Source organism: Peromyscus californicus, unplaced genomic scaffold (genome assembly GCF_007827085.1).
Source record: "Peromyscus californicus insignis strain IS unplaced genomic scaffold, ASM782708v3 Scaffold_18__1_contigs__length_77618521, whole genome shotgun sequence".
In the NCBI taxonomy this organism is placed as follows: Eukaryota; Metazoa; Chordata; class Mammalia; order Rodentia; family Cricetidae; genus Peromyscus; species Peromyscus californicus.
In genome coordinates, this window is record NW_026294480.1 from 63970947 (window position 1) to 63998418 (window position 27472).

Sequence of the window (27472 nt, forward strand, 5' to 3'; positions counted from 1 at the left end):
CACTGTTGCTAGTTCTGCAACCTGGTAGTGTTTTTTAAAAAAATGAGAATTACAGCGAATATAATTCACACTCTACTCACAGACCTTCACCCTCGTGATTTCTACATGCATCAGCCTGCCTTCCCACCGCAGCTCAGCATCTTCCTGCCTAGAGCACTGCCTAGTCCTTTTCCCTGTGGAAATAAAACCACAGCCCAGAAAACTTGCCCTCATGGCAGAGCTAGTGCAGGATTAACACCCCTTGGAGAAGCTTTTAAACAAGCACACAAACACTTTAGAACCCCCCTGCCCCGCCCCCCCACACCCCATAGGCAACGTCTCTGAGTCATCATCCCCTAAGGAGTATATGCCTGTTGCCTGTAATAAAAACCGGCTTGAGATGCCTCCTCTCCCTTCCCTTCCCAGATGCCATACTTTCTTATCAATGTTGGGTGACCTCACCTCCTCGGCTCCAGATTTTCTGCGTGGGAATCCAGAATGAGATAGTGGTCGTCTTGTCGGAAGATGCTGAAGGAAGAGGCAGCTTCAGGCTCCTAGGGATTCCAAACTATTTGTGGAAATAGGGGATGGGAAGGGTCATAGCACATTCTCAATTGGATTTTGTTTTGTTTTCTTTTGAAAGAAGCTTTTGAAATGGATTTTTAAAAAATCACACTATTTTTATTGCTTGATAGTGAGGAACATTTTTCAGCAAGTTTCTTTTTCTTTCTTTCTTTCTTTTTTTTTTTTTGTCTTTAATTCCTACCTGTGCCTAGCAGCTCAGAGGCCCTGCCTGTGTTTTCGTTCTCTGGCCTTCTTTTCTTGCTAGCATGATATTTAATGCTTTTCTTTCACTGTCTTTTCCCGCATGCTACAGCTGTTGTAGCATGTTGATAAAAGTGTTCGATTTATCGACTGTGGGAGACGTTCAGAAGTTCAAATGAAGCTTGAAGCTGTGTCGTTGAACTGTTTTCATTGTGTGGATATAAGAAACATGGCTCATGCATGGCTCATGCAAGACAGTTTCCAGTAAAGGACATTGTCGTCTTCGGCAGCCATTCTTCTCGACCGTGTGTGTAGTCAATGGAGTGCTATCTGTCTGTCTGTCTATCTGTCTATCTATCTATCTATCTATCTATCTATCATCTATCTGTCTATCTATCTATCTATTTATCTATCTATCATCTATCTGTCTATCTATCTATCTATCTATCTATCTATCTATCTATCTATCTATCTATTTATCTATCTATGTGCCTCTGACTTAACCGCATAGTAGAAATAAGAAAACTGTATTTTTTAGTGTAAAACTGCATTAAGAGCGGTAAATGATCTGTCAAACTGAACAAATAAAAGAGCATTATGAACAGTCTGTGACAAATGTTTGCTGAGTCTTTATACAACCTCTGCTGTTTGCTTGAATTTTCATAACAAATATTGGACTTTCATTTATTTGTGTGTTAGAATGTGACTGTTCATATTTTGAGACAAGAACCTAAAGTCCATGGCATTCAAGGAGTTCTTATAATTCTGCTGATCAATGGATTAAAAATAGGATACCTGTCTTTCACTTCTCTGTTCTGGTGGCCACACTGGTGTTCTCCAAAGGTCCCTTTCACTCTGTAGAAATGTTTCCTGCTTTACCTCCTGATTTGCTAACCACAGACACACTAATGGGTCCTTGTGGCACTCTCAGTTCAGTGGTATTCACTAAACTCCCTGTTTCTGTGTCCCTCTGTGGTCTAATAAAATAACTGGAGACTGCTAGCCACGGAAAACAAACAGCAATTGCCCAAGTTTTGCCTGTCAGAAAACGTCTGCATTGTTCTCTGCCTGCCTCATAGATGCTAAAATCTCTACCGCGTCCCTGTGTTCAGAAACCAACCCTTCATCTCTTGGTTCAGTCGGGAAAATCTTTTACAGAAACTGACCCATGTTTTTCAGAGGATTAGGGAGGAAGGGAGAGAGTTTGAGGAAGTGAGGAAGGAGGGGAGGAAGATGGAGGCTAGCTGTGATTTCATTCAGTTGGACTGCTTTCTTAGGGTCTTGATCTTTTTCTTTGTAGCAAGGATAGTGGTTTTGATGCTTTGCCTGGGCGGCCTCCCTGGGTGAGTGCAGATGCACCGAGCCATTTGGCTGCTGTGTGGACAGACTCAGAGTCTCTCTTCTCTCTAATGAAGTCATCTCTGCCTGCAGTCCAGCCTCTCCCATCAGGCCATGCTGGAACTTGGCTTTGGCCTGCATAGTTCTCTTGTGATGTAGATGGCCTTCCAGTTAAGTTCTAGAGAAATCTATCCAGCCTTGCACAGAGAGTAAGAAAATAACTTTTGTATTTTAGTTACTTCTAAAAGTTAACATATGAAAGTGACTGGTTTCATTATGACTTTCATGTATGTACGTTATTTAAAGTGGTGTGGGGAGGGCCGATTAAAGAGCAAAATTATCTACTGAAAGAAATATTTTACTGAAACGTTTTGATTTAGGAGCTTGAGGAGACAAAGGCTCAGTATCTTATTTTGTTGTTGTTGTTTTTGAAAAAATGTTTTCTTGTAGCTGATCCTTTCTCAGTATATTTGTTTGTGCTGAGTATATCTGGGTTACACACACACACACACACACACACACACACACACACACACACACACAGAGGCATGCACGCACGCACACACGTTATTATGCACTCCTGTAAAACTTTTAAAAGGTTAAAAGTACAAACGTTGGTCTTTAATGTCATTTCTTTTTAAAATTTCTGACAGTCTTAAAGAACTGGCTTTCTTCTTGGAATTAAGAAAAAAAATCATTGAGGTGCATTTATAATCTGTAGCTTTCTTTAAGGATCCAAGCACAGGAGACTTGGTCGGGTTGTGCCTGAGATCAGCAGATCGGTGCACGGAAACATGAACTCTTTATTTTTTTCAATTTGAATAGGACAGCCTCATCCAGAGCCCAGCAACAGATACTGTCATGTCTGGAAGCCCTTCGTCCAATCAACAACTGGGAGAACACTGAAATGTGATCCGGCGGGACCTTGGCAAGAAGTGTGGATGAAGATAGTGGAATTCCCTGAGGGCACACCTGCCACCTACGCCTTTCTTCTGCTTCAAGACCTTGAGCGGTCGACCCCAAGCTCAGCCAAGTTCCTCAAGACCAGATCAAGGGAAGGCAGGGAGGCATAGTGCGGCGAGCGTTTAATTTCTTGTAGACACCAACAATGTGAATGAATATCTCGCTTTATCTGCCTGAGATCCTAGAGTTTATATACCCAACATTTCCTGCACAAAGGCATGATCTCAAGGGGGCACTGTAATGATATAATCTATAGCTTTCTTTAATTATCCGAAGTACTTAGGGGCTGGGGAGATGGCTGAAGCAGTGACGTGCTCTCAGGGTACAAGTAAGAGGTCCTGAATTCAGATATCTGGCGCTTACCTAAAAAAGCAGGGGCACCATGGCTCATGTCTGTAACCCCAGCAGTTGGGCACCTTGTCTCAATCTATCTATCTATCTATCTATCTATCTATCTATCTATCTATCTATCTATCTATATCTATATGGAATTACTTAGGGAGATGCCAGAGGTTAAGGTTTAGAGTCCACTTACACACATGCACACAGGGAAACACGAGCACACATATTGACCACACATACACACACACACACACACACACACACACACACACACACACACACAGAGACAGAGACGGAGACGGAGGCAGAGACAGGCAGACAAACAGACAGACACATGCAGAAAGAAATCACAAAGTTTAATATATTTACAGACTATCCCAAATATTCCTTGGGGTCTTTTTTCTTTTAAAAAAGATTGCTGCCGGGCGGTGGTGGTGCACGCCTTTAATCCCAGCACTTGGGAGGCAGAGCCAGGCGGATCTCTGTGAGTTCGAGGCCAGCCTGGACTACCAAGTGAGTTCCAGGAAAGGCGCAAAGTTACACAGAGAAACCCTGTCTCAAAAAACCGAAAAAAATAAAAAAATAAATAAAAAATTGCTAATTTAGATAGCCAAAGCAGGGGATCTGTCCCCAGAGAAAGACAGTAGATATTAAGATATGTACCATTTTATTTTAGGTATTTGACAGAACAGTTTTCTGAATAATGATCTTGGGAGTCACGGAAGGGGCAAGACCCACGGCATGAAGGTTCTCAGCCTTGTCCATACCTTGATAAGTTGACCCAGCCTGGGGAAGCGCCTTTGCCCTGTAGACCAGGGTCAGTAGATGGTACGAGGGACTATGAATGTTGACCAGCTAAAGAAACACATTTGACAAGAGAAAATAAAACATCTTATGATAAAACGTATCCAACCAACGACTTTTAATGATGACCCATCATGTGTGCTTGTAGTGTGTTGGTAGATGGTGCTTGTAGTGAGTACTGATCATTAGCATGTCTGGGAAATGGACAGCAATCGATTACCAGTTCCTTGCTTCTGCTTTACATCATCATAGAATTGTTTATTCAACTGTATTAGGAAGGGAGAGGAGGGTAACAGAGAGATGATAAGGTTTTAGGCCAACAATCTGTCACAGAGTACCCTCAGGCAAACCACTTAAACTCTGTAAAACTCAAACTAGGCTCCCTCAAAGTTAAGAAATAGATTAATGATACACATCTTGAAGCATTTCAGAAAAAAAAATCTACCCCAATGCCTGGAATATAAATTCCAGTGAAAACTTTATTTTTCTTTGTTCTGAATGAATTCATGTTGACTCCAGAGTTGTGTTCTGATAACATCTCTGGTTTCACTGTGTAACCTTGGGTAAGTCACTTTCTGTAACTGATTGTGCTTGAGTGTTAAATGCAATGCTAAAGTCTGATTCCAAGCTGTGACTTCTATTCTAAGCGATAAATGGGATGAAATTTCAAATTTAGTAACGGTAATATAATCATTGCCTAAAGGGTAACTAATTCACTGCAAGCCAAACTGACTTCCTATCCAAGTGGTCCATAGGATAGTTATGCCACTCTGCTGTGAGTGACATAATAATAAAAGGAATTATGAAAAACACACATTTGAGGATGAAATCGTACTGATAAATCTGCCACATGTTTATCACTTAAAATCTATTGTCATATTGAATCTACAATCTGTCAAAAAGGAATCCACATTCTGAGGAGTCTAGGTTACAAATTTTGAACTGTGAGTTGCAGCTAATCTAATTAAAGAAATCCAGTAAAGACAAACTTTCTGTGTTAATCACTACTGTTTCTGGAGTCCTGTGCTTGAGGTCATTTTCTAAGCAAAACATCCAGAGCCAGTAATTACAAGGCTATTTCCATATTGGTGTAGGAGGGAAAGTTTCTAATTGCTTCAGTACCCCTAGAGTTACTTCGACATGTCTTGCGAACTTATTTTGTCCCCGCTGCATAAAATCATACTAGACTTCAAAGTAACGGAAAATTCAAAGTCCTTCTCTGAGGGGCAGAAATCCTTTGTGCCAACTGGTTGACCCTTTGCTCTTTAAGGTCCCAAATGGAAGTCTTTTGTGACTCAGTGAAGGGTGTGCTTCCCTATATTGATGTTGTTTACATCGCTGGGGAAGCCTGAGAAGGAAAAAAAAAATACAAGCATGAAAGAGTCCATTTCCTGACAGCATGGAAGGGCTGATAAGTCCAAGGAATCTGTGTTCGGGCAGAAAATTCTCCAAGAGGTCCTGTAAAAGACAGAGGGAAGGAAGAAGGAAGAAAGCGGAGGACATTTAAGTAAAGATGCGGATTTATGTCAGAGAAAGGACTCTCTTTGAATGGGACAAGGGATTGCCTGGGGGATTTCCTGTCCAGCCCTTTATTGCCAGGGTCTTTGTGTACGGCCTGATGCCGCGGACTCCCCATTGGGCAGCTCCCTAGGGAGAGCAGCAGCGAACGCTTACAGGCTCTCGGGAGCTCAGGAGCTCACTTTTCTCAGTATCTCTTTCAGGTTGGCGGGAGCCTGGAGCCTGACACCTCTTCAGATGGGACAGGCAAGCTCTGCGGGCGCATAAACACATTATAAGCAAGTTCTTGGCTGATTTTATGGAGTCCCGTCCGCCCCTAGGAACTGACCATACTTCATTGCTCCGTGCTTGCCTGCCCCACCAGAGCTTGGGGACTCCTTCCCCCTAATTCAGAAGTAGCAGCACAGGGCGGGGAAGGAGGTGGGGGTGGGGACGGTGGGAAGGCGGTCGTTTGAGAGCGCACAGCGAGATGGCACAGCGTCGCTGAATGAGGAGCGAGGCTTTCCCCCCCCAGCCGATTGGTACTCCTTGTCAGGAGGAACCGTGGAGAGGTGGGAGTGCCTGGCGAGGGAGGCAGGCGGTCCCCACGGCGGGCGCTGGGAGCTCCTTTCCGCCCCTCCGCCTGTTTCCAAGCCTGGGCTCTTTGGAGTGGCTGAAGCTGCGGAGCGCTTCTGGAGCCTGTGAATGAACCCTCCTCCTCTCCCTCCTCCTTTTCTCCGAGTCTCCTCCTCGGCGCTGACGGTACAGTGATATAATGACGATGGGTGTCACAACCCGCATTTGAACTTGCAGGCGAGCTGCCCCGAGCCTTTCTGGGGGAAGAACTCAAGGCGCGCGGGCGCAGCAGCCGCGGCGAGCACTGGGTGCTGTGGACAGGCGCTGGGACCGGGATCTGCGGCAAGCGGCGCATCCTCCCTCACCTCCAGCTCCGTCCCGCACTCGCCGCATCCTTCCCCGGGCCACCGCGCTTCCTATGTGATCTGCCGGGCCAACGCGGAGCCCATCCTCACAGCTCAGCAGTGAATTCCCCCCCAAACGGCAGCAAGCCGCCTTTCAAGGTAATCACGTTTCTTTTGTTCCCCCATTTAAAAGAAAGGGGGTAAAACTTGGGAAAAGAAAACCCGCCGAGCTCAGTGGGAGGGAAAAAGAGGTACATTGCAATTGGAAGAGGGCTTTAATTAAAGCCAAGAGGACTAGCAGTAAGGCGAAGTTAAGAAAATGTGCGCACTTTAAAACATGCAGGTAACTTTGAAGAGGCTTGTTGGAGAGGAATTCAGACAGACCTTGGTGCTGAAAAAAGATCTAGACAAAGAAGCTCGGGTGGGGTAGAGGAAAAGGACGAACGGAATAGGGGGACGGGATTTTGTAGAGAAATCCTAGAAAAGTCATGCTATCTTGAGTTGGAAGAATGGGAGGGACTCCTCACACCTTGATTTTTTTTTGTTGTTGTTGTCTTTAAACGGATTGAGGCAAAAGTTTGAATGGGGAGTCCCCAAAGTTGCCCAAATACCGGTCCCTGAAACCACCTTAGGGCAGACCACCTGGTTTCCTGGCTCCCGGTGTGTGGTCAGTATCTCTGGTTCCTGGAAAGCCACCCCTGGGCAGCTCCCGACTCGGCAGCGGGGTACTTTAGCTACCTAGGACCTGCGCGGACATGACCCCCACCCACCCACCCCAAGCCCCCGAGCAGGCAATATGGAAAGCTTTCTGGCAGGGGTTGGGCAGGGCACTGGGGTTACGTTTCTTTGATGACTTGGGGGCTGTCAAAGCTCCCTCACGTTGCCCCTGTGTTCTTTTGTCCTGCGTGTGGTGAGCCGGAGCCAGTGGTTGGGGGTGGGGTTGCTGGAACACCGTAGAGGTCTGGGAGGCTGGCTCCTGGGCGGGAAAGCTTCCCCCGAACCGGAGAGATGTGCAGTATTTTTCGCCCTCGCCCTGGAAAGCGAAATGGGGACTTGTCGCCCTCATCTTTCGCAGCAAACCAGGACCCAGAGCGCTCTCCAGACAAAGGTGGCACTGAGACCCGAGTTAGGAACCAACTGGTCCAGACTTCTTGTCTGGATTACAGAAGTCTTCTGTTCCCTTCTGTATCTTCACCCGCTCTCATTTCTCCACTTCAGTTGGGCAACTTTACCAGGCTGGTAGAGTGGTTGCGGACCGAAAGCGCGTGCCGGGAGTCCCCGGGGACGCCCCGGCCGACAGAGTCCCCTCGCCCCAAGTAGGCGTGGGCATTGCAGAGACTTCTCTGGTGCCTGCAGACCCGGGACATCCCGGCTGTCCCGGCTTGTTCTCTGTGTCAATGGGCGTGGAGCGGGCAGAGGGTTAGACAGAAGAAACAGGGGTAAGAAAATAATGTCATAGCCTGAACTATTTACTCTCGGATCCAACTACGGACGCCTCCGCACGTCCTGCGTGTTCTTGGGATCCTGCGGAAAGGGGAAGAAATGCACCCCACCCCTCGCCAGGCTACAGTGCTGTACAGCCTGGAGGACAGCCGCCGTGGAGTCTCGCTATCTGTGTCCCCTCATCTTTGTGTCTCCTCCTCTGTCTCCATCTTCTCTGCCTTCTCTCGCCCCTGTCTGCCTCCTCTCCGCTCTTGCTTCCCCTCCCCCATGGCTGACAAATGAATGGCTGGTGTGAAATCCCTTCCTTCTCTGGCCGTGGAGGCCGGCCCAGAGGGAGGAGCAAGGGGGGCGGTGCGCTCTTTAAGATCTGCTCGCCGTTGGGTGTTTCGGACTAGCAGAAGCCAGATGTCTAGGAATGGGGAGTTTTGTAGTAGGCGTGAGCTCCCCCTGATGGAGAAATTCAGCATAAGCGGAGAAAAAGAAGGCCAGTAAACCGCTTTCCCATCCTTGGGTTCAAACAGAGAAGACCCCGGGGTTTAATGGTCAGTTTTCTACTTCAGAATCTGGGACGTGAATCTTGGGATTTGGAGGAGATGGAGAGAAAGGAAATTGGCCGTCCGGAGAGCAGGGGCTCCTTTTCTTTAGTCCTCCTGGCTTCCCGCGGCGCTCTGGGCGGCGCCTGCAGCTGGGTGGACTAACACACAAGTCTGGCAACTGAGCCAGGTTTGAGGTTTCTTGACATGCAATTTACTCATCTTTGAGAAAAGTGATAGAGGTACTTGCTTTGGCAAATTTAGCTAAGGTCCTTGAACACAGTGCCAGGACCCTGTTCCAGGCGATTGCAAAAGAATGCCCCCTCATCCAACTTAACTTCCTCCACACCGGGGCACGCGTTGCACGTGGAAACTGGGGAGGAGGCGCCCAGGGGCAGAGGAAAGGAGTGGAAAAGATAGGGAAGGACTGGGGACAATGAAACAGATGAATGCAAATAGCCAGGAGCCGCAAGGACTCGTTTCGAAATATTGACCTCAATTTCGTACCCGTTATGTTCAAGGCGATAACCAGCGCGTCTCTGCCTGGTGCTGACCTGGGAAGGAACTACCTAAAGCAGAGGTGGTCCCACCCCGCCTACCCGAGCTCATCTTGCTTTTGGGGAGGGACCCTGCTAGGCACTCCCTTCTGCGGCCCGGGGGTTCGCCATCCGCCACGTGGGCTGGAGCTTCGGCTAAGGGCGCGAGACGGGTGTGACTTCCTGGGCTCCGAGACAGCTGCACAGCTGCTCGGGCGATCCGCCGCTCAGCCTAGGTCTCCAGCGGCTGCGGCCAACTGGGGCGGGACTGGGCTGGCCCCGGGTGGGGCCTTGGCTGGCCTGCCTTCTAGGGCTCCTAAGGCTCGCTGAAGCTGGAGCGGACCCAGGTTCTACTCAGATGGCACTTAAAAGCTCCTAAATAAAAAGCCTTTAAAATACTATTTTTCTACTGCTTCTTGGGAGTGATAATGCACGGTTCAGGGTTTTTGCTTTAAAAGGAGAAATGAAGATTTCCTCGGAGTCAACTCTTGGCACGAAAATGAGACAAGTTTGTGATTGCTCCTTGCACTCGTTTTTTAAATACATTCATATTTGCCTAAAGACCACGTTTAGCCAGCGACAAAATTAATGCTGGTGTAATTGGGTATTAGCCCAGGACCCTTAGAGTGGGCGGGGGTAGGTGTCTCCCACAAGCTGGCCAAATGGCTGATAAAAGATCTAGGGCCGGGGTGGGGGTGCGGTGGGTGTGGCGATGTAGACTGGACGCGGCTACTACGATTTCCACTTTAAATTCTCCAGCTTCTAATTCGGAAGAGCTAGGATTTAATGGTCCCCCCCTCACCTTAAATTCTGTTTATAATTGGTCCATTATCGATTTTGTTTCTCTTTAAAAGCTATGGCCTAAATTGTGTTGAGTACTGCTTGGCAACTGTGTTGAACTCAGGAAATATTCACATAAAACCCTAAAATGGAATATTTTGAATTTAATAGGAAAACAATGGGAGCATCAGATAGTTTTCTGAGGTAGAGTAGGTTCCCATTGTACGAGCAACGTAGCAAGGGGGAGGGTCTCAAAGGATCTGAGATCTAGTTCTGAGCACAAAGTAAGAAAGGGATATTTGACAAATTGCATCTGCGTGTCCCCACTAATGCCGCAAAGGTTTCCAATGGATTCCGAAGCAATTGAGCAATTACTTCCTCCAGCAGGAAGTCCACAGTCCTTAATCTTCTTATGGGCGGTGGAAAGAGGGATGGGATTCAAGACCATCACTTAGAATTTATGTAAGAGTTCAAAGTCTGGATTTTCTTGGTGGTTTAAAATTAAACCTCTTCATAAGTCTTATTTCTTTCTTTAATAAAAAAAAAGGAAAAGAATTTCCTCGGGTTTATGGGTGTTTATAATCAGCCCCCTCTCTCCTTTGTTTTTGTAGATTGCAGGGGATCCCTCTGCTACTCCAAGCTGCCTCCATCTATTTCGGAGTAACTTTCTGTTTGGAAAGGATATAAAAAGCTAACTCAAAGCTGAATATGATTAATGTGGGTGATGCACCCATTGTTGGTCTCTCCTTACAGGACCATGTTTAAACACTCTCGGGTTAATGATTGGTCTGTAATGGGGCATCCTGGAGCCCCTGAAAGCACAAAGACCAGCTGACTCTTCCACAATCATGGACTCAATCTAGTTCTTTTTCCTGGTGGAGTTTAAACATTTTTGTTGACTTTACTCTTGAACAAACATCCATAGACTCTACATTTCAGATGGGCTATAGCTCTGCGAGGGTCAGAACTTCTTGGGGCTTTGTGGCAAAAGAATGAGCACCTGTACTAGGTGGATTTTTAAAATTTTCCCCACCCACCCAGAGAAATCAGTGAGGAGACAGACAAACACCCATTGTTGGAGGTTACTTGCCCTGGTGTAGAAAAATGTGCTGCCCATTGCGTACGTTTGGAGTCAGAACAAGGGAGAGTAAAGACATGGCTTGACCAAGTTCCATTTGGATTAGTGAAGGTTTGTCAGTTTCTTCTTATAATCTAGACTTAAAAAATCCGTAAATGCATCTAGGACACAAAATCAAATCTGATGTAAAGTTCTTAGAACTGGATGTGACAGGGTGATTTTCTCTCAGGGGTCAGTACATAGGATCTTTATTAAAAGTGTGCTAATTACATACCTAGACTCGTTTGATCGACCTGTTATATATAGAAGGGTACAGATATATATTGCTTGCCAGAAATTACCCATTTCCAGCACCTGAGGGATCCTCAGTGGTGAAGTGTGTGCAGCAGTGTGTACTTTTCTAGCAGAGGACTGGAGTGGGGGTTCCTGTCAGGCTACTCACAATCACTTTTAACTCCAGATGCAGAGAGAGCTGACACCTCTGGCCTCTCAAGGCACCTGCACGCATGCACTCACTCACATGCACACACATGGGCACACAGGCGTGCATGCACACACACTTTAAAAATAAAATAAATACTTTAAAAAAGAAATTACCCATTTCATAGTGAACACAGAAGCACTAAGTCATAAATTACAGTCTGTTTACCATTAAGTTATTGCTTCAACCTGGCCTGAAACAGAGTGGAGTGGCCACTAGACTTGGTAAGTAGAAGTTTGTGTTGGGTGCTCCAGCTGGGAAACCAAGTTAAATGGAACTGCTAGACCTTCAGCATCATAATTTATTAAATGGATGTAGTTATAACATTTAAAAGACAAAATGCCTATGAAAAAGATTTCAGAGACAGAAAACTACATAAATAAGAGATACTAATATATTATGCCTGTTAAAACAAATATTGAATCTAGCAAAAATTGGGCAAAATTACAGACTGGTAGTGTTGCAGAAAAAAAATTTTTTTGAATCCTGTGAGAAAATTTTTTCAACTTCATTCATAGTTATAAAAAAATAGTCATAAGGGGCTGGAGAAATGGCTCGGTGATTAAGGACACTCATTCTTGAAAAAGACCTTGGTTCAGTTCCCAGAGCCCACATAGTGGTTCACGACTATCTGTAAGTCAAGTTTCAGGGTATCAGATGTTCTCTTTTGGCCTCTATGAGCACCAGCCATATACATGATGCACATATATACATGCAGACAAAACACTCATATACATAAAATAAAGTAAATAAATTTCTTTAAAAAAATCATTAAAATAGCAACAGCACACTGCATCATTTTTTCTTTTTCTTTCTTTCTTTTTTTTCTTTCCAGAGCTGAGGACCTAACCCAGGGCCTTGCGCTTGGTAGGCAAGTGCTCTACCACTGAGCTAAATCCCCAACCCCATTTTTTCATCAGTCAGACAAGGAAAACAGTTTGGGAATTGTGTGTTGGTTGAGTTGTAGAGAACCGAAGTTATAAATTATTATAGGCACTTCACTAAGTTCATTTTCTTTAGAAAACAATTCAGCAAACATTTTTTTTCATTTAGCAGCAAAAGATATTGAAAAGTGTGTATGTTCTTTCACCTGAAAATTCTACTTTCAGATATTATGTAGATAATGGTTGAAATACCACTCCAGGTAGGTGCCCCAGGATTTTCCCTTGCAGTGTTTTATTGATAGGTTGGTCTGTTGCAGAGCAGGGTCTGGATGTGGAGCAAGGCAAGTCTGAGATTCCTTCTGGGCCCTAGTTCTCTCCTTACCCTTTTAATCCTTCTCTTCTTTCAGCTTGTCCAGTGCTAGAATTACAGGTGTGCCTTACTACATATGGATTGAAACATAATTTTTTTTTTGTTTTTTTCAAGACAGAGTTTCTCTGTATAACAACCCTGGTTGTCCTGGAACTTACTCGGTAGAACATGCTGGCTTTGAACTCACAGAAATCCTCCTGCCTCTGCCTCCCGAGTGCTAGGATCAAAGGTGTGCCTGACCACACCCGGTTTAAAGCATAATTTCTTAGCAGTAAAAGCTTTGAACCATTCTAAAGATTCATCCCAGAGAACTTGCTGAGTAAACATTTTTACTTTATCCATGGAAAACTGTATTTGCTGATTGGAAATGTGTGGTTTAAGCAAAGACCGTAAAAGGGGAAGGTGTACAGAGAATGTATTTAATGACATAAAGTAAGAACGTAGTCATCATTTTAAAGCAAACAGTTACTGAATGTCCTGGGTACTGTAGAACTAGAAGTGAAGAAAATATTAGAGGTTTTCTCTTAAGGCTTCTGTGTCAGCTAAAAGAGGACGATAATTCCTAAACAGGTAAGTGAAGTAGTGTCACGTGCTGCGGTGGAAACAGAGCCTGGAGGAGATGGATAATGAAACAAGAGCTCACTGACAAGAACAGAGTGCTAAAGGACATCACTAAAAAGTCTAACTGAGTCTGGGTTCAGGAATCTAGGTATAGGCTGTGACAAATTCCTGGAGTACAGCTACTACTGTGAAGTCTGAGCCATGAGGCATCTATCTCTCAGACATTCTTCCTGAGATAATGAACTAAGTACTATAGAATAACATGGAATGCCTACTATATCTAATTTGTAGCTGAGGTATCCAAGACAAGCAGGGGTCCAGAACAACTGATTGGCAGGACAGTAGACAAACCATTGTCCTTAGGTTCCCCTCACCGCTCTAGGCTTCCCCAAGAATGAGGGAGAATACTAAATATCTGGTCAATAGAACCCTGGCGGTCTATCCCTGGTGTGAGGTGCCTCTCTTCTCTGCAGAGAGACAGAAGTTCCGTTGACCTTGTCTTTTGTTTCCCAGGCAACTACACAGCTGCAGTCAGCTGGACCTTGATGGTTCGATGACTTTTTCCTATTTTTGACTTTACTGAAGTATATGGCTAAATATAGAGACTGCTGGCTGGCTTATCTCCTCAGTTTTTCCATGTATAGAGATTTACTATCACTGACCAACCAACCACACTTACAAGACAGACATTCTGCAGCAGAAGAGTAGAAATGGGAGTTGGAGCATGCTGGGAGCAAAGAAGGAGTCAATTTTCTCATTTACTAGGCTCAGATGCAGAAGAAAAGTGGTATAGCTTCATTAAAGACACAGGTGTAGGTCTCCCAAAACTGAAAAAGAAAAGGGACATGTATGTTCACACACACTCATGATGGGACTATAAGAATGCAGATTGGAGACACCCGATATCAGGAACAGCTCTTGGATGTGGCTACCAAAGCCATGACTGAGAATCCTTCGGTTTGAGTGTAGAACGTGCTGACAGGGCAGGCCTGAGTGGAGATAGAGAAGGGGCTGGCTGGAGCACCCGTGACCCCCAGCACAAAGTCCCAGGTCGGGAGGCCGCTGTGTGGTCCTTGCTAGTGATGGGACAATCAGAACACAGCCCTATCACTGCATCTTCTGGCTCATTTCCTAGTGAAGTTGGAGATCTGGAATTTAGTTTGAGAGCACTCGTATTCACTCAGGAGTAATTTATTCAAGCACATTTTTGTAACTTACACCAGTGTATCCATAACATATTGCATCTCTATGTTTTTAATGCAATGATCTCATTCTTTAAGTTGAGGCTTAGTGGCAGTCTCCGGGGCAGGTGAGAATAATACTACAGGTGGGCTGCTGTAGAGATGAAGACAGATTTTTTTCTCTTTAATTTAGAAAAAAATAAAGATGTGTTTATAAGGATTAAACATGGCATATAAAGAATTAGGTTTTTGAGCATTTGTCCTGTGCAGGAAATAAGAATACAAAAGATATGTTCCAGAGTCAGGTTCATATAATTTCTCTTTTGTTTTATAAGATTTGACTGTCTGAATACTAATGTGCCCATATTATTACTAGGTAATATTAATATTCAACCAGACAGTTTCATCTCTCAATAAGTCCTACATGCATGCTCACATTCATAAGGAATTACTGGTACTTCAAAGTGGAAGTATTGACTACGCATTTGGCTACTAACTCTCTCCAAGGGGTATTGCAAATAGCACTGTAGACTATTGTGGGAATTTGTAAGCTCTTCCTTCTAGAAGCCTACTGTTTTATAGTGGATATAAAACATATTTTATTACATTTATGTATTGTTTATTGATGTTTGTAAATGTTCCGCAGTGAGCATGTAGAAGTCAGAGGACAATTGGAAGTGTCAGTTCTTTCCTACCTGGTAGTTCCTGGGAACCAAATTCAGGTCATCAGGCTGAACAGTAGGTGCCTTTACCCACTGAGCCACCTCTCTGGCCAGTAAAATATATTTCAAAGTAATAATCAAAACCAATGATAAGTGATGGGAGTTTGCTATAAACATAAAGTTATATACTGCTATTATAGAGGTAACGCAAAGTACGATTTAGGGCTTCAAATTCTTTTATTATTAGTGACCTGAAGCAATTCGAGCATCTATAAAAAGCTTGAGTTACTAATTTTAATAATAATCACTATGTACTGACTATATTAGATATGAATGGGCATATTTCATGTGCAATATTTTCAGGTATTTCAATCATTTCTATAATGCATATTAATTTTCATCTTTAAGTAACTAGAGAAATAAATTTTAGAGAGCCTATCCATTTACTTATAACCTGAGAGTTTAAGTAGAAAATGCAGAATTTGAATCCAAGACTGATTAGCAGTGGAGCCTAAACATTAAAAAATACTTTATAAAGGTTTCCTGAAGAAAAAGGAAGAAAACTAAAAATGAAAGCAATTTTTCTTTATAGAAACAAAAAAGTAGTATTTAGAAGTATGATTAAAAGAAGGTTTTCTACCTGGATTAAGTTAATATTCACGGGCTGCATGTATTTGATATGATTTTATGACCTAAATACTCATCTTGCCTTTGCAATTAATATCTTTTTATTTCTAAAACACTGTCAAGCCATGGCGACACAGGTAAAGCCATAAATCCATAAGCTAAGCATTTTACAGTTTTGTTATAGTTTGGTTGTAACATGTTTTTAGATTTATAAAACAAGACCCAATGCAGAATATTTAAAAACAAATGAGTAGTTGTCATGGAATATTAAAATATATTTGAGCACAAACTACACTTGGATTCTTTCATCATTTACTTATTCCAGGCCAGCTTTCCTAGGTAATACAGAATGTGTTTTCTAAGGAAGGCAAAGGGAGTTCAGTAGGGTACCAATTTACATATGAGCCAGTGAAGATGTCTTTGGCTGCAAGTAACAAAATATTCTCGAATATATTCAAACAATAACATGCCTGTGAGTCTGCTTCCAAGACTATAGCAAAAAGCCTAGACAATCAACTTATACATAGAGAGAGGTTTCTTTTGCTCCACAGTTTTGGAAGATGAAGTGCATGATTGATTGGCCTTGTATGCTGGCCTGAGGCCAGGTAGCGCGTCATGCCTGGGAGCATGTGGTGGAATGGGCTGCTCCCGTGAAGCTGAAGGGAAAACAAACAGAGAAGAAGAGATCCACAGTCCACATTCCCTTTGAGGACACAGCATTGATGGCCTAAGAACTCCCACTAGGCACCAACTCCAGCAAGGCCAAGTTCAGGCCCAAGCCTCCAAAATGTGGGTCTTTGAGAGATATTTAAATGGAAACTCTAACAACCCTCACCCCTGGTGCTTATCCTTACTAGGCTGGTTTCTATAAATTCAGACTTGGAAGGGCCCATTTTGTGACTCAGACTGTTAAAGGTCTTTCCCAAAGCACACAGTAAATTAGCAGCTCAGCAAAGGTCAGTGTTTCTTGACTTTCAGTGAAGAACATCTTCTTTCATTGTTTACGCTCGAGACCTAAAAGCTGCTGAGGGCGCTTTGAAACTGGTCACTTTGGCAATTAGCAACTCTTTGGGATACATTTGTTTTGTTTGTTCAGCCAGCTAGACAGTCCATGGTGTGTGTTTCCACTACAATGAAAACCTTCCAAAGGCCTTATTCTTGCTGGTGATAGCATCGGCCAGAGCCACAGGTCAGTTCCTTCTCACCTCAAACTTGATGTGAAGCTTGTGTTTTTCCGCATCTCTTTTGTGTCATCTTTGGCATTTTCTTATTCTGTCCACATTCACTCTCTTCATTCTAATTAGATTCTGAGGGTACCATATCCTTTCTGTACCTGCTCCTCACCTTATTTACATAGGTTATCATCTCTAGCGTTCTTCCTGTGGCCTGTCTAGCTGTGGCCATCATGTGTAAGCCTGGAGTTCTAAGTCCGCACACTGGGGCTTGGAGTTATTTTGGTACTATTGTCTCAAGTGTGATTCAAATGAATGATTACAATGTCGTGATCTGGTCTATTATGAGCCTCCTGGTTTTACAGTCCACAGAGAACTGCCTCTTTTATTGCACCCAGTACCTTATTAACATGTGATTTATGGCCTGCCACCACCATAAATACTTGTGGTATACTTTGTTTTTCTTCATTTCTAGGACAAGATGTTGCTAAATATGAAAAGCGTCTTATGGATGTGCTCAACCTTATTAGTAACCCATGCACTACATAAAGGTAAGTAGAGTAATACTTTCATTATTAATATGTGAAAAACACTGGGGAATGGAATTATAATATGGGATCACTACGATGAAGAATCATTAAAAAAAATCTATGCATTGCTTAAGATTTTCACTTAAAGTATTACTGAATGTAGTGTATTTCGATGAGTCAAACAGACCAAACTAACAAAACTGTGAGTGAATCTTTCACTAACCTCTTAGATCACTTGTTTTTGTGTGTTCCTATGTTTGTTTTTGTTGTTTTGTTTTTTTTGAGACAGTGTCTCATTATGTAGTCCAGCTGGCCTCAAACTGGTAGTTTTCCTCCCCAAGCCTTACAAATGCTAGGTTACTAATATGCGATACCGTGTCTGGCCCCCGAGTTGAACAATGAAAAAAGGCTCTCTTAGAGCATTGAGAATATTTAGAATTCTAATTTCTTCTGAACTGCTTTTTAAAGACTTTCTTATACGAAAAAGGAAATTAAATCTGGGAGTCTAGAGTTTGAATTTAGGGAAGTTAAAAAATGTTGCCAGCAAGCGTTTGTCAGCAGCTCCCTTTGTCTTTGTTTCTGGACAGGTAATGGCAAGTAGGTGCGCATGCGCTGCCTTTCTTAGCTCCACCTTTCACACCTGTTCAGTGTGGATTCCATCATTCTACCTTTAGTGTTTGGTGCAAGCACGGAGACACAAGGAGGAATTTGAAGAGTCTATGTCAAGCTTCACTGATTGATCTGTTTCTGCTTTGTGTGCTTGGCATGCCGGGCTCCTACTTCTGCATCCCCATGCTCCAGACTTTCTGAGATAGTCTGTCCATCCACAAAAAGCTTTTGTCTTTCCTCCTTCCCATATGTGATTCCTATTGCTTGACACTTCCTCTGTGGGGTTCTCTTTAGTTATATTTTAATTCATTCTTCAGGACCGAAGGTTTAAGCATCTCTCTATCTGTCCATTTATCCATCCATCCCCCACCACCCACCCACCCATCCACCCATCCATCCATTCATCCACCCACCCATCCATCCATCTGTCCATTCGTCCATCCTTCCATTTACCAATCCATCCTTCCATCCTCTGACATTCTTTTTGAATTCCTTCTTTGTATCAGGTATTATTCTAGGTGTCCAGGGATATATCAGTGGATATTGTGGATTTTGTTTTCATTAAACTTAAAATTTATATGAACTGGAAATAAACAAGTAACATCATCCTAGATCTTTTCTGATGATGAAAATAAAGTAGAATGGTATCCTCGAGAATGGCTTTGGTTCAGGAAAGTAGGTCAGGTCTCTTTGAGAAAGTAACATGTGAGCTGAAATAAGAATGGAAAGTCTCCAGCCTGCTAAGATCTGCCCTTAAGTTAAAAAGATAAACTTGTGTGAGCAACAGGAAACTCACTCTTGTTGGACAGTAGTGATCAAAAGGAAAGTAGGAGATATAGGCAGAGAGATAAGCAGAGATCAGCTTATATAAATAGAAGCAGCACCAGTCACGTAGACAGGATTCACTGGGAGCTGGAAGCTATTTTAAGTGCTTAACATTGGTTAACCAAAACATCCATTACCCATGTGCTGTAAAGAGGAAACTGAAGTGCCAAGAAGAACAATTGCTTCCCACATCCAGTAAGTCTCAGAGGGAGGGGATGAAGAAGGCAAGCCATGAAGAAACAGCCCACACCATTTTCTTAACTTCTCGTCTATCTGGGGCAGTACAGGTTTTCAGAAGACAAGATTTTATTGTGTGTGCACTAACACACACCAAAGAGTTTCAGTCCACAGAGGACATGTAGCATTAAATTCTTTAAACCTTTTGTTGTTCTGTAAAGACTGGATTACAGGAGTACAGAAGTGGCGGCATGGAATTAATTTGGATGATTATTGTGGCAGTCTGGACACTGAACTAACTTACTTCAGGTGGTGGCCATGAGGATGGGAGTCCCGGTCCAGTATCTGTTAATCTATCCCAAACCATCTTCTTAGATGTTTCCAGGAAGTAGATCAAGAGACCAAAGAGGAAAGACTAACAGTACCCAGTGAAGACAGGGGTGTAGAGAGGATCGGGACAAGTTTGGGTGGCTAATAATGGAAGAGGAAACACAGTGACAGTCACAACAAGACGTCCCTCATTTGACATAGAGACTCACATAGTGAAAGCAAAACAATGAGTTGTTTATTTCCTCCATAGAATTAGCAATCATTAAGAGCTAATAATACCATGCAATTACTGCATTTGAGGCTCCATTCTTTATAATACACATAATCAATTTTTAGCTAACTTAGGGTATATTTAGTTCTTTCCTATGAGGGGCAGGAGCAAAAAGTGTAAAAGTTTAAGATCCAGATAAAACACATTTCCCCAGTACATAGAGGGACAGGCAGCAGTAAGTTGCTGAGCCGGCAGGGGTTTCTGTGTCTGCCCTGGTAGGACACAGATCCTAAAGGCCAGTGGCTCATGTTAAGGAACACCATGTCATACTGATTTGTTGGCTTTGGCACTGTTCTTGAACAGTGCCTGTTGCATTGGAAACCATCTTAGTTACTGAAAATTTACCCACTTGTTTTAATATTCCTCTAATAACACAAAATAGAGTACAGGGTTGTGGGGTCATGAGTTGAACAAGGACATAATGAATCCCACCTTCTCAATCTGATGTTTGTCTGGTGCCCCTTTCTCTGTCTGCACAGACGGAATTTACACCCTTCTTACCATGCAGAGTCTGTGCACAGAATGAGGAGTCACCGATCATTCACGACATAGTGCTTTCTCCCTTATGTGCTCCTGTAGACCACAGACCATCTGTGGGAACAGTAAACACTGATTCTGTCAGGATACATTTTTGCTAGATTCAGACAAGTTCCTGCAGGTAGCAGATTTTTTTTTAAATGTGCATACTTTATATACATTAAACTTCAGACTGCTAAGATAACTCTTAACATATTTCAATGTAATTAAGTTGGTTCTTGTGACCCAGTGGATTAATACCCAACTCTTAATACTCAAAAGTTTTTACCACACATCTTTTTGTTAATCTTATTCTAAAGAGTCAATTCGATGTCACCTTATATTCATTTTAGAGCAAAGGTTTTAATATCTGTGTGTTTAGCCAGAATAGTACATAGCCCTTGGACTAGTGCCTTTTGTTTCAATGTGCCCTTCATTATGGCAGTCGCAATTAAGCCAGATTCTATACAGTCCCTATTTCAGGAAGTTCTCTACTTCATGGGGTTGGCTGAACCCTGCATCTTCCCCTATGCCTTTATAATTGTGAAAAAATGTAATTTAGAAATAGATATTAAGGAATTAGAGATTGTCTGTCCTACACTATTATAAAATTATTTGTTTTTCTATTAAAAACAAACCCCAGTAATGTTACTATATTTTATTTGTGTTAAGTGATTCTTTAGGCTGCAAAGTGTGAACTCCTAGAACATGCAATAAGTGTAAATTAAATTTTTAGACACAGAATTCAAAAGTCTTAGAATCCTTGCTCTTGATAGATAAATAAATAAACAAATAAAACAGAAATGCTTCATCGCTTTAGGTGATTCTAAATTGAAGGAATGTGAACCAGTAGCGGTGGCTTTTAGCATGTCTCCTACAGACTTGATGGACGTATGAAAGCGACCATGAAACTACTAACAGGTCTCAGTTCTGGCAGCGACAAAAGCAGGTGTCTAGAGAGTGAGACAAAATGAAGGCTGCCTGTGTGAATGAAGTTAGGGGCAGGGGAGGAAGTTAATAACTGCCAATGCTAAAAATTGTTTGGTTAGATATAATGAGGTCCGTGTTCTGGCTCAAGTGAGTTGCCAGCCAGCCAGGGGCTTGCCACTTCCTCTCAAGGGGCATCTTCACCAAGAAATCAGGTTCATTTCAAAGAGTGAACGCTAAGTTAGAGGTTTTATTTTCTAAGCTATGAAAATGAGACTGTTGCCTTGCTATTACATTGCAAAAACAAAAAAACCTAAGGAGTATCTTAAAGAGTAACTTAGTGCAGCCAATAGGTTATCTCATTTTTCATTAATTTTGTTAAGTATCCTGTGAACAAGCCATTCATATATATATATATATGAATAGAATGTTGAACGAGTTCTGAAAGTAACAGTCATTATAATTTTGGAATAAATGAGTGATTTTATCATAAATACACCAGACATAGTACTGTATTAACCATATTTTGGGGAGGAGGAGACAGGGTGTCCCTTTGCAGCCCAGACAAGACTGGAATTTTCTATGTAGCACAGGCTAGTTACCAGCTGATGGAGAACCACCTACCCTGATGCCTTAAATCCTGGGATTGCCAGCATGAGCCGCTGTGCCCACTTTAGGCCCATCTTCTTTAATTTTTTTTGGGGGGGGCAATAGAATTTCCTTTTTTTTTAAGGGAATAACATCTTCCTGTAATTTTGAAAATGACCCTGCTGACTGATAAGGGTTCAGTGGGCTGTATCATCGCCGGTGTGTGTCTACATGGGGACACACAGTTCTCTGATGACTGGCATGATGCTAAAAAACAAAACCAAAAACATCCTTTTAGTAGCTAAAAGTCACAGTGTCACTTGATTTGGGGGCAACTCTTTACTTTTGGCCGTCATTTCATGAAGCGAGCCTTGCTTTGCAAGAACAATAATTTGTATCCTTTCTAACACCTGGGTTATCCTTGCGAGTGGAAGCCAGGAAGTGAAGGAGGGCTGGGCTGAGGAGGATGGATTCCAGGAAGGGCAAAAGGATGTTTTCTTTTGCATGCAGTGGTGTTAAATTGTAACCAGTGTATCCTCTGTCACTAAATGTTTAAGAGCTTAAACAGAAATGAGTATGTTAGGCGGGCTAGGTGAACAGAAGCTGGTCTTCCGGCCCAGGGATAATGAAAGGCAGTGTGTCTCTGCAAAGTGATTGCAGCTGGAGTTAGAATGAAGCGAGGCCTCTGGCTGAAGGAGGGCCCAAGGAGGGCTCTTCAAACGTTAGACTTGCTCTCGCTCCAGTCTCAGGAAGCACTGTGTGGAATTCTTCTTTCATTTTTTTTTTTTTTTAATTTTCTCTAAGGTAATGTAGTAGTTACCTTAAATGATTCTCATCTCTGACCTGTTAGAGGAACAAGTTCAGGCTGGCCTTGGAAATTTGCCTGCCTCAATTGCTGGGCTGAAGAGGGCTCTTAAAATAGGAGCCTTGCCCTTTCTCAAGTCTTCTCAAGTACCATTTGGAAATTCTCACTTTGTCTTCAAATGTTAATTTTTCCATTATATTTTCCTAAAGTAGTATATGGCAGTTATCTGAAATGATTTTTCTCCTCTGATCTATAAACTTCAGTGTCTTTCCCTTTCAACTGCTTTTCTTAACACTAGTCTTGCTTTTTTTGAGAGACCGAAGGGGGAAAAGAGGAGGAGAGAGGGAGAATTGATGTCTTTCATTGTGGTCTAGGCTAGACTGGAACTTAGAGCAATGCCCCTGCCTCATTTTCCTGAGTACTAGGATTATAGGCACAAGTACCCACCACCCTAGCTTGATCTCACAGTCTGTGGTGCTGTGTTCTAGCCTGCCCTGTCCTTTTCTGCCCTTAAATTTTTGCTTGTGCTTGCCTTATTCTTCCTTTTTTCATGTTAAATACCAAGTGACAAATGCTTTCCAACGAGCTCTGTATTTCAGTGTGCAAAGGTGAACATTATTAATCCGCATCGTTGTTATGAAGCATTATTGAAGTTCCGTGCTCTTTTCTTTATATAACTCATTCTCAGGTTTCCACACACTCAAGACGTAACGAAAGCTCCCTAACTGTTGCCTATCCATTCACACATTCAATAGACTAGGTTTCAGCTTTTCAGGGTTACTCATCTGATATTTTGTCTTTCCTCTAGCAAAAACGGAAGAAAGCCCCCCTGTGAAAGGCTCTCTGTCAGGAAAAGTGAGCTTACCTTGTCATTTTTCCACCATGCCCACCTTACCGCCCAATTACAACACGAGTGAATTTCTCAGAATCAAATGGTCCAAGATGGAAGTGGACAAAAATGGAAAAGACCTGAAGGAGACTACTGTCCTCGTGGCCCAAGATGGCAATATCAAGATCGGGCAGGACTACAAAGGGCGAGTGTCAGTGCTCACGCACCCTGAGGATGTGGGTGATGCCTCCCTCACCATGGTCAAACTCCGTGCTAGTGATGCAGGTGTCTATCGCTGTGATGTCATGTATGGGATTGAAGACACTCAGGACACCATGTCACTGACTGTGGATGGTAAGGCTTTCAGATGTATAAGGAAGTTGTAGCATGAGACCCAGGAAAGAAGTGTGGCCAGGACTCAAGGATGTCTGTTGTTCTGGATATGAACAAGTGGAAAACACATCAATCCAAGAATCTTTGCTTTTCACTGAAACCAAACTTACTCATTAAGAAAAGGTACCTTTTTGTGAAGCAGCTTTATTGACTGAGTCAAGTAATGTACAATATACTGAAAATAATGAAAACCTCAAGATATAGTACATAGTTCTTAATTATTTTAGTGCTGAGACCTACCAGTGATTGCATCAGAATACTATAAAAAACTCTTCTACACTTTAATTTTGATGTTATATATGTTGCCTTGGTTACTTTTCTATTGCCATGACAAAAACACCTTGACCAAGGCAACTTAAAAAAAGACAGTGTTTGATTTAGGGCTCACAGTTAGTTACAAAGTGTTATGACCATCATGGTGAAGGCCACAGGGCAACAGGCCAGCAGCATGGTGCTGGAACTAAGGCTGGGAGCTTACATCCTTATCTTTAAGCAGGAGGCAGAGAGCTAACTGAGAATGGCGTGGGCTTCAGAAAGTCAAAGCCCGCCCCCCCCAGACACACCTCCTCCAACAGGGCCATACCTCCTAGTCCTTCTCAAACAGCTCTACAAACTAGGCACCAAGACTTCAAAGACTTCAAACACATGAACCTCTAGGGGACATTCTCATTCCAAGTACCACATATTTATACACATAGATATGTAAATATAAAACGTTTCCCTTTTCTGATCTTAATTCTATTAGTGTGATTTTTGGGGGTGCTGAAGTTCAAACGCAAGTTCTTGTGCATGCTAGGCAAGTGCTTGATCATGATCTTTGATCATGAGTGAGTGCCGGTGAGTTGGCTCAGCAGAAAGATACTTGCTGCCAAGCCTGACAAGCTTAGTTTGGTTCCTGGAATCCGCACGGTAGAAGGGCATGCGTTTACCCATGCCTCCATGCATGTGCACACACAGACACACAAAATAAATGCAAAAAAACAAAGCCTTTGAGTTTAATTTCAAGAAGTATGATTGAAAAGCTACATTGAAAACCTAACCATGATTTGTATCATAGTGTCTTACAAAGGCAATCAATATTTGAATTTTCAGTTGGTTCAGAGCAAGAAATCAGAGTAAAAAAAATGTGATTTTAGCACTAGCTGCTGTCCACTAAGTTTGTGATGACACATTTTACCTTCATCCTCCCTGTAATGGCGGGTCATATGTCACTTGAGCTTAAGTTAGAAGACAAAGCAAAGAGAAATTGCTTTAATTGGGCACACACATAATGCCGCAGCTCTTGGAAGGAGAATGTGTTGGCAAGTTATTAAGCAAAACTCTAATACTCAGACATGATGGAACAGATTTTCCTCCAACTCTCAATTTCCCTATAAAATATTTACCTTTCGGAAATACATTAAAGGAGTTTTATTAAAAACTCTTTCTTGTTTAGCCAAAAGGAAATGGTTGGAATTTTAGGTGCAACAAACAAATTCCCTGAGCATCCTTTATTATTAAATTCATCTGTTTCCCATTGCTCATGTATCCACTAAATCCCTGAGCTCTTCTGATCCGAGTTCATCATTGATTTTAGTTTACCTAAGATTGTAGCTTCATATACATTTATATGCATAGCTGTTATCACCCAAATTCACACTCTAAAATTCTCAGTTTTACAGCTTCTTACATTTTTTTTTCATCATTAAAGACTTAGCAATGGATTTGCCTCTTGCTACTCAGAAACAATGAATATCTTCCACCTAATTTTCTTAGCCCCATGATGTCCTCAAGTTATTCCAACAATTGCAGACACTTACATATGGATTGATGGTTCCTGCCTTAGGCAAGGAGGCCCTCTACTCTGTCCCCTCTTAGTACCAATATTTAGCACATGTGGAAGGTTTATAATTCCCAAGATTACTTGAAACTTTAACCACTGTAATCAAATTAAAACCCATTCAAGTTCTTATTTAAAGCTTAAAAGTTATTTTAGGGTATTTCTCATGCTTACTAGATGCATGTTGTCTATGTTCTCCCAGACAGCTTTAGAGAGGTCACATGAAGGTAGATTGGCATTTGATGACATTCTGAGACATGAGAGATCAGAAACGGGAAAAGGAATGCCCCTTGCCAGTTCGTCCATCTACGAGTTGTTACGCGGCTCCTTTTGTGTGGGCACTGATAACAGGCTTTATCTGCAAGATGGTCATTCTAGTCCTGCACAGTTCTTTTCCTGGCTTGTCTGGAGACGGAGTCACAATATGAAGAATAACATGACAGAGAGGGTCTGATAGCCAGTCTGACTGTGGGAGACAAATCTGTCAGCCCCAGGAAATGACTAGGACTCAAGGGGAGTGACTGACAGATAACTTGGAGACCACAATTCATTTCAAACAACAACAAAAAGTGGTATTGAATACTATGAGTCGATCAAATTTTACTTATAAAATTGGAGTGCCCCCATCTGTATTTTGTGATGACTTCCCTGGCATATCAGTTAGATTCATTTTGAGGAATCAGATTTCCTCCAGTTAAAAATGGATTGCATGTGGAAGCAGGAAGAAAGGAACCGGAAGTTCCACCCCTCAACTGCTCTTTCTTCACTCTTCGACACCCTCTTGAGACCTCGAGCACAGTTTCTAATGATTTCTTTAGCAATACATAAACTACAACAAAGTGGAACCTGAGGCAAGCATGCTTGCTTTTGGGGAGTGTAGAGAACTTTATTTCAGACCTCTGTTGGCATGAAAACTGTATATTTGTATTAGTCATACCAGATACAAAAATAACACTAGCCAGGTAGTGGATATGGTGCCTATTTGGACAGTGCTTTGCAATCTACCCAACCTTCAGATCAAATAAATGTTAGATCTACTGGATAAGACAGGAGGTTAAGGTTCAGAGAGTGGGACAAGTTTGTGAGCAGGGAGCAAAGTGATGACGGCAATAGGCATTGTCACAAAGATAGCCTGGTGTTTTTCTCTGCCTTATCACACTATCTGTGAAAGTAAAGGTCATAATGCTGCATGATTCAAGGATGTAGCATGAGGAGCAGGACCCCTAGATAAGTGGCATTTTTAAGTGCCCTCAATCTACAAAAGTTTTGCATAGTAAAAATAAGTAACCATGATAATATTATTAGTTGGCATATTATTTCATTCTGAAGTTTTACACAATCCAGTGGGGGATTTAAGCATTGAAACAGTCTGTGGTTTGCTGTCTTTGCAGGAGTCGTATTCCACTACAGGGCAGCGACCAGTAGATACACTCTGAACTTTGCGATGGCTCAACAGGCTTGCTTGGACATTGGGGCAGTGATAGCAACACCAGAGCAGCTCTTCGCTGCCTATGAAGATGGATTTGAGCAGTGTGATGCAGGATGGCTGTCTGATCAAACTGTTAGGTAAGAGGCCAGGGCCCCAAAACTTTAAGTATTAATTTGCTAGTGACAGTGCCACTTACCTCTCCTTTGCCTCCCCAGATATCCCATAAGGGCTCCCAGAGAAGGCTGTTATGGAGACATGATGGGGAAGGAAGGCGTCAGGACCTATGGATTCCGCTCTCCCCATGAAACCTATGACGTGTATTGTTATGTGGACCATCTGGATGGTAAGACATTTAACCTTCTGTAGCTTCACATGAATTGAGAAAATTAAAAGAAAACCAGAACCCAGAGCATGGAGCAAGTCTTCAGGCTTGTTTGCATTCCACACAGCAGTATGTTATTTCCATGACTGTATGATTTTGTGGTAAGATAAGCCAAAATTACAGTGG

At 42.7% G+C, this 27472-nt stretch overlaps 1 protein-coding gene across 5 annotated transcripts in view; it reads left to right on the plus strand.

Moving 5' to 3' along the window:
- The first annotated feature begins 6309 nt into the window (after positions 1 to 6309).
- Positions 6310 to 27472, plus strand: part of Vcan (versican) — a 102186-nt gene continuing 81023 nt past the window's right edge. For 2 of the 5 annotated variants that reach the window (XM_052743636.1, XM_052743637.1), the window contains exons 1-5: positions 6311 to 6767; positions 17392 to 17467; positions 23303 to 23677; positions 26927 to 27101; positions 27180 to 27307. In XM_052743636.1, the coding sequence (XP_052599596.1) occupies positions 17398 to 17467; positions 23303 to 23677; positions 26927 to 27101; positions 27180 to 27307 (748 nt within the window). In that variant the 5' untranslated portion in view covers positions 6311 to 6767; positions 17392 to 17397. Of the gene's footprint in view, positions 6768 to 17391; positions 17468 to 23302; positions 23678 to 26926; positions 27102 to 27179; positions 27308 to 27472 lie in introns of all 5 variants that reach the window. The other 3 variants (XM_052743638.1, XM_052743635.1, XM_052743639.1) reach the window with 3 other exon arrangements.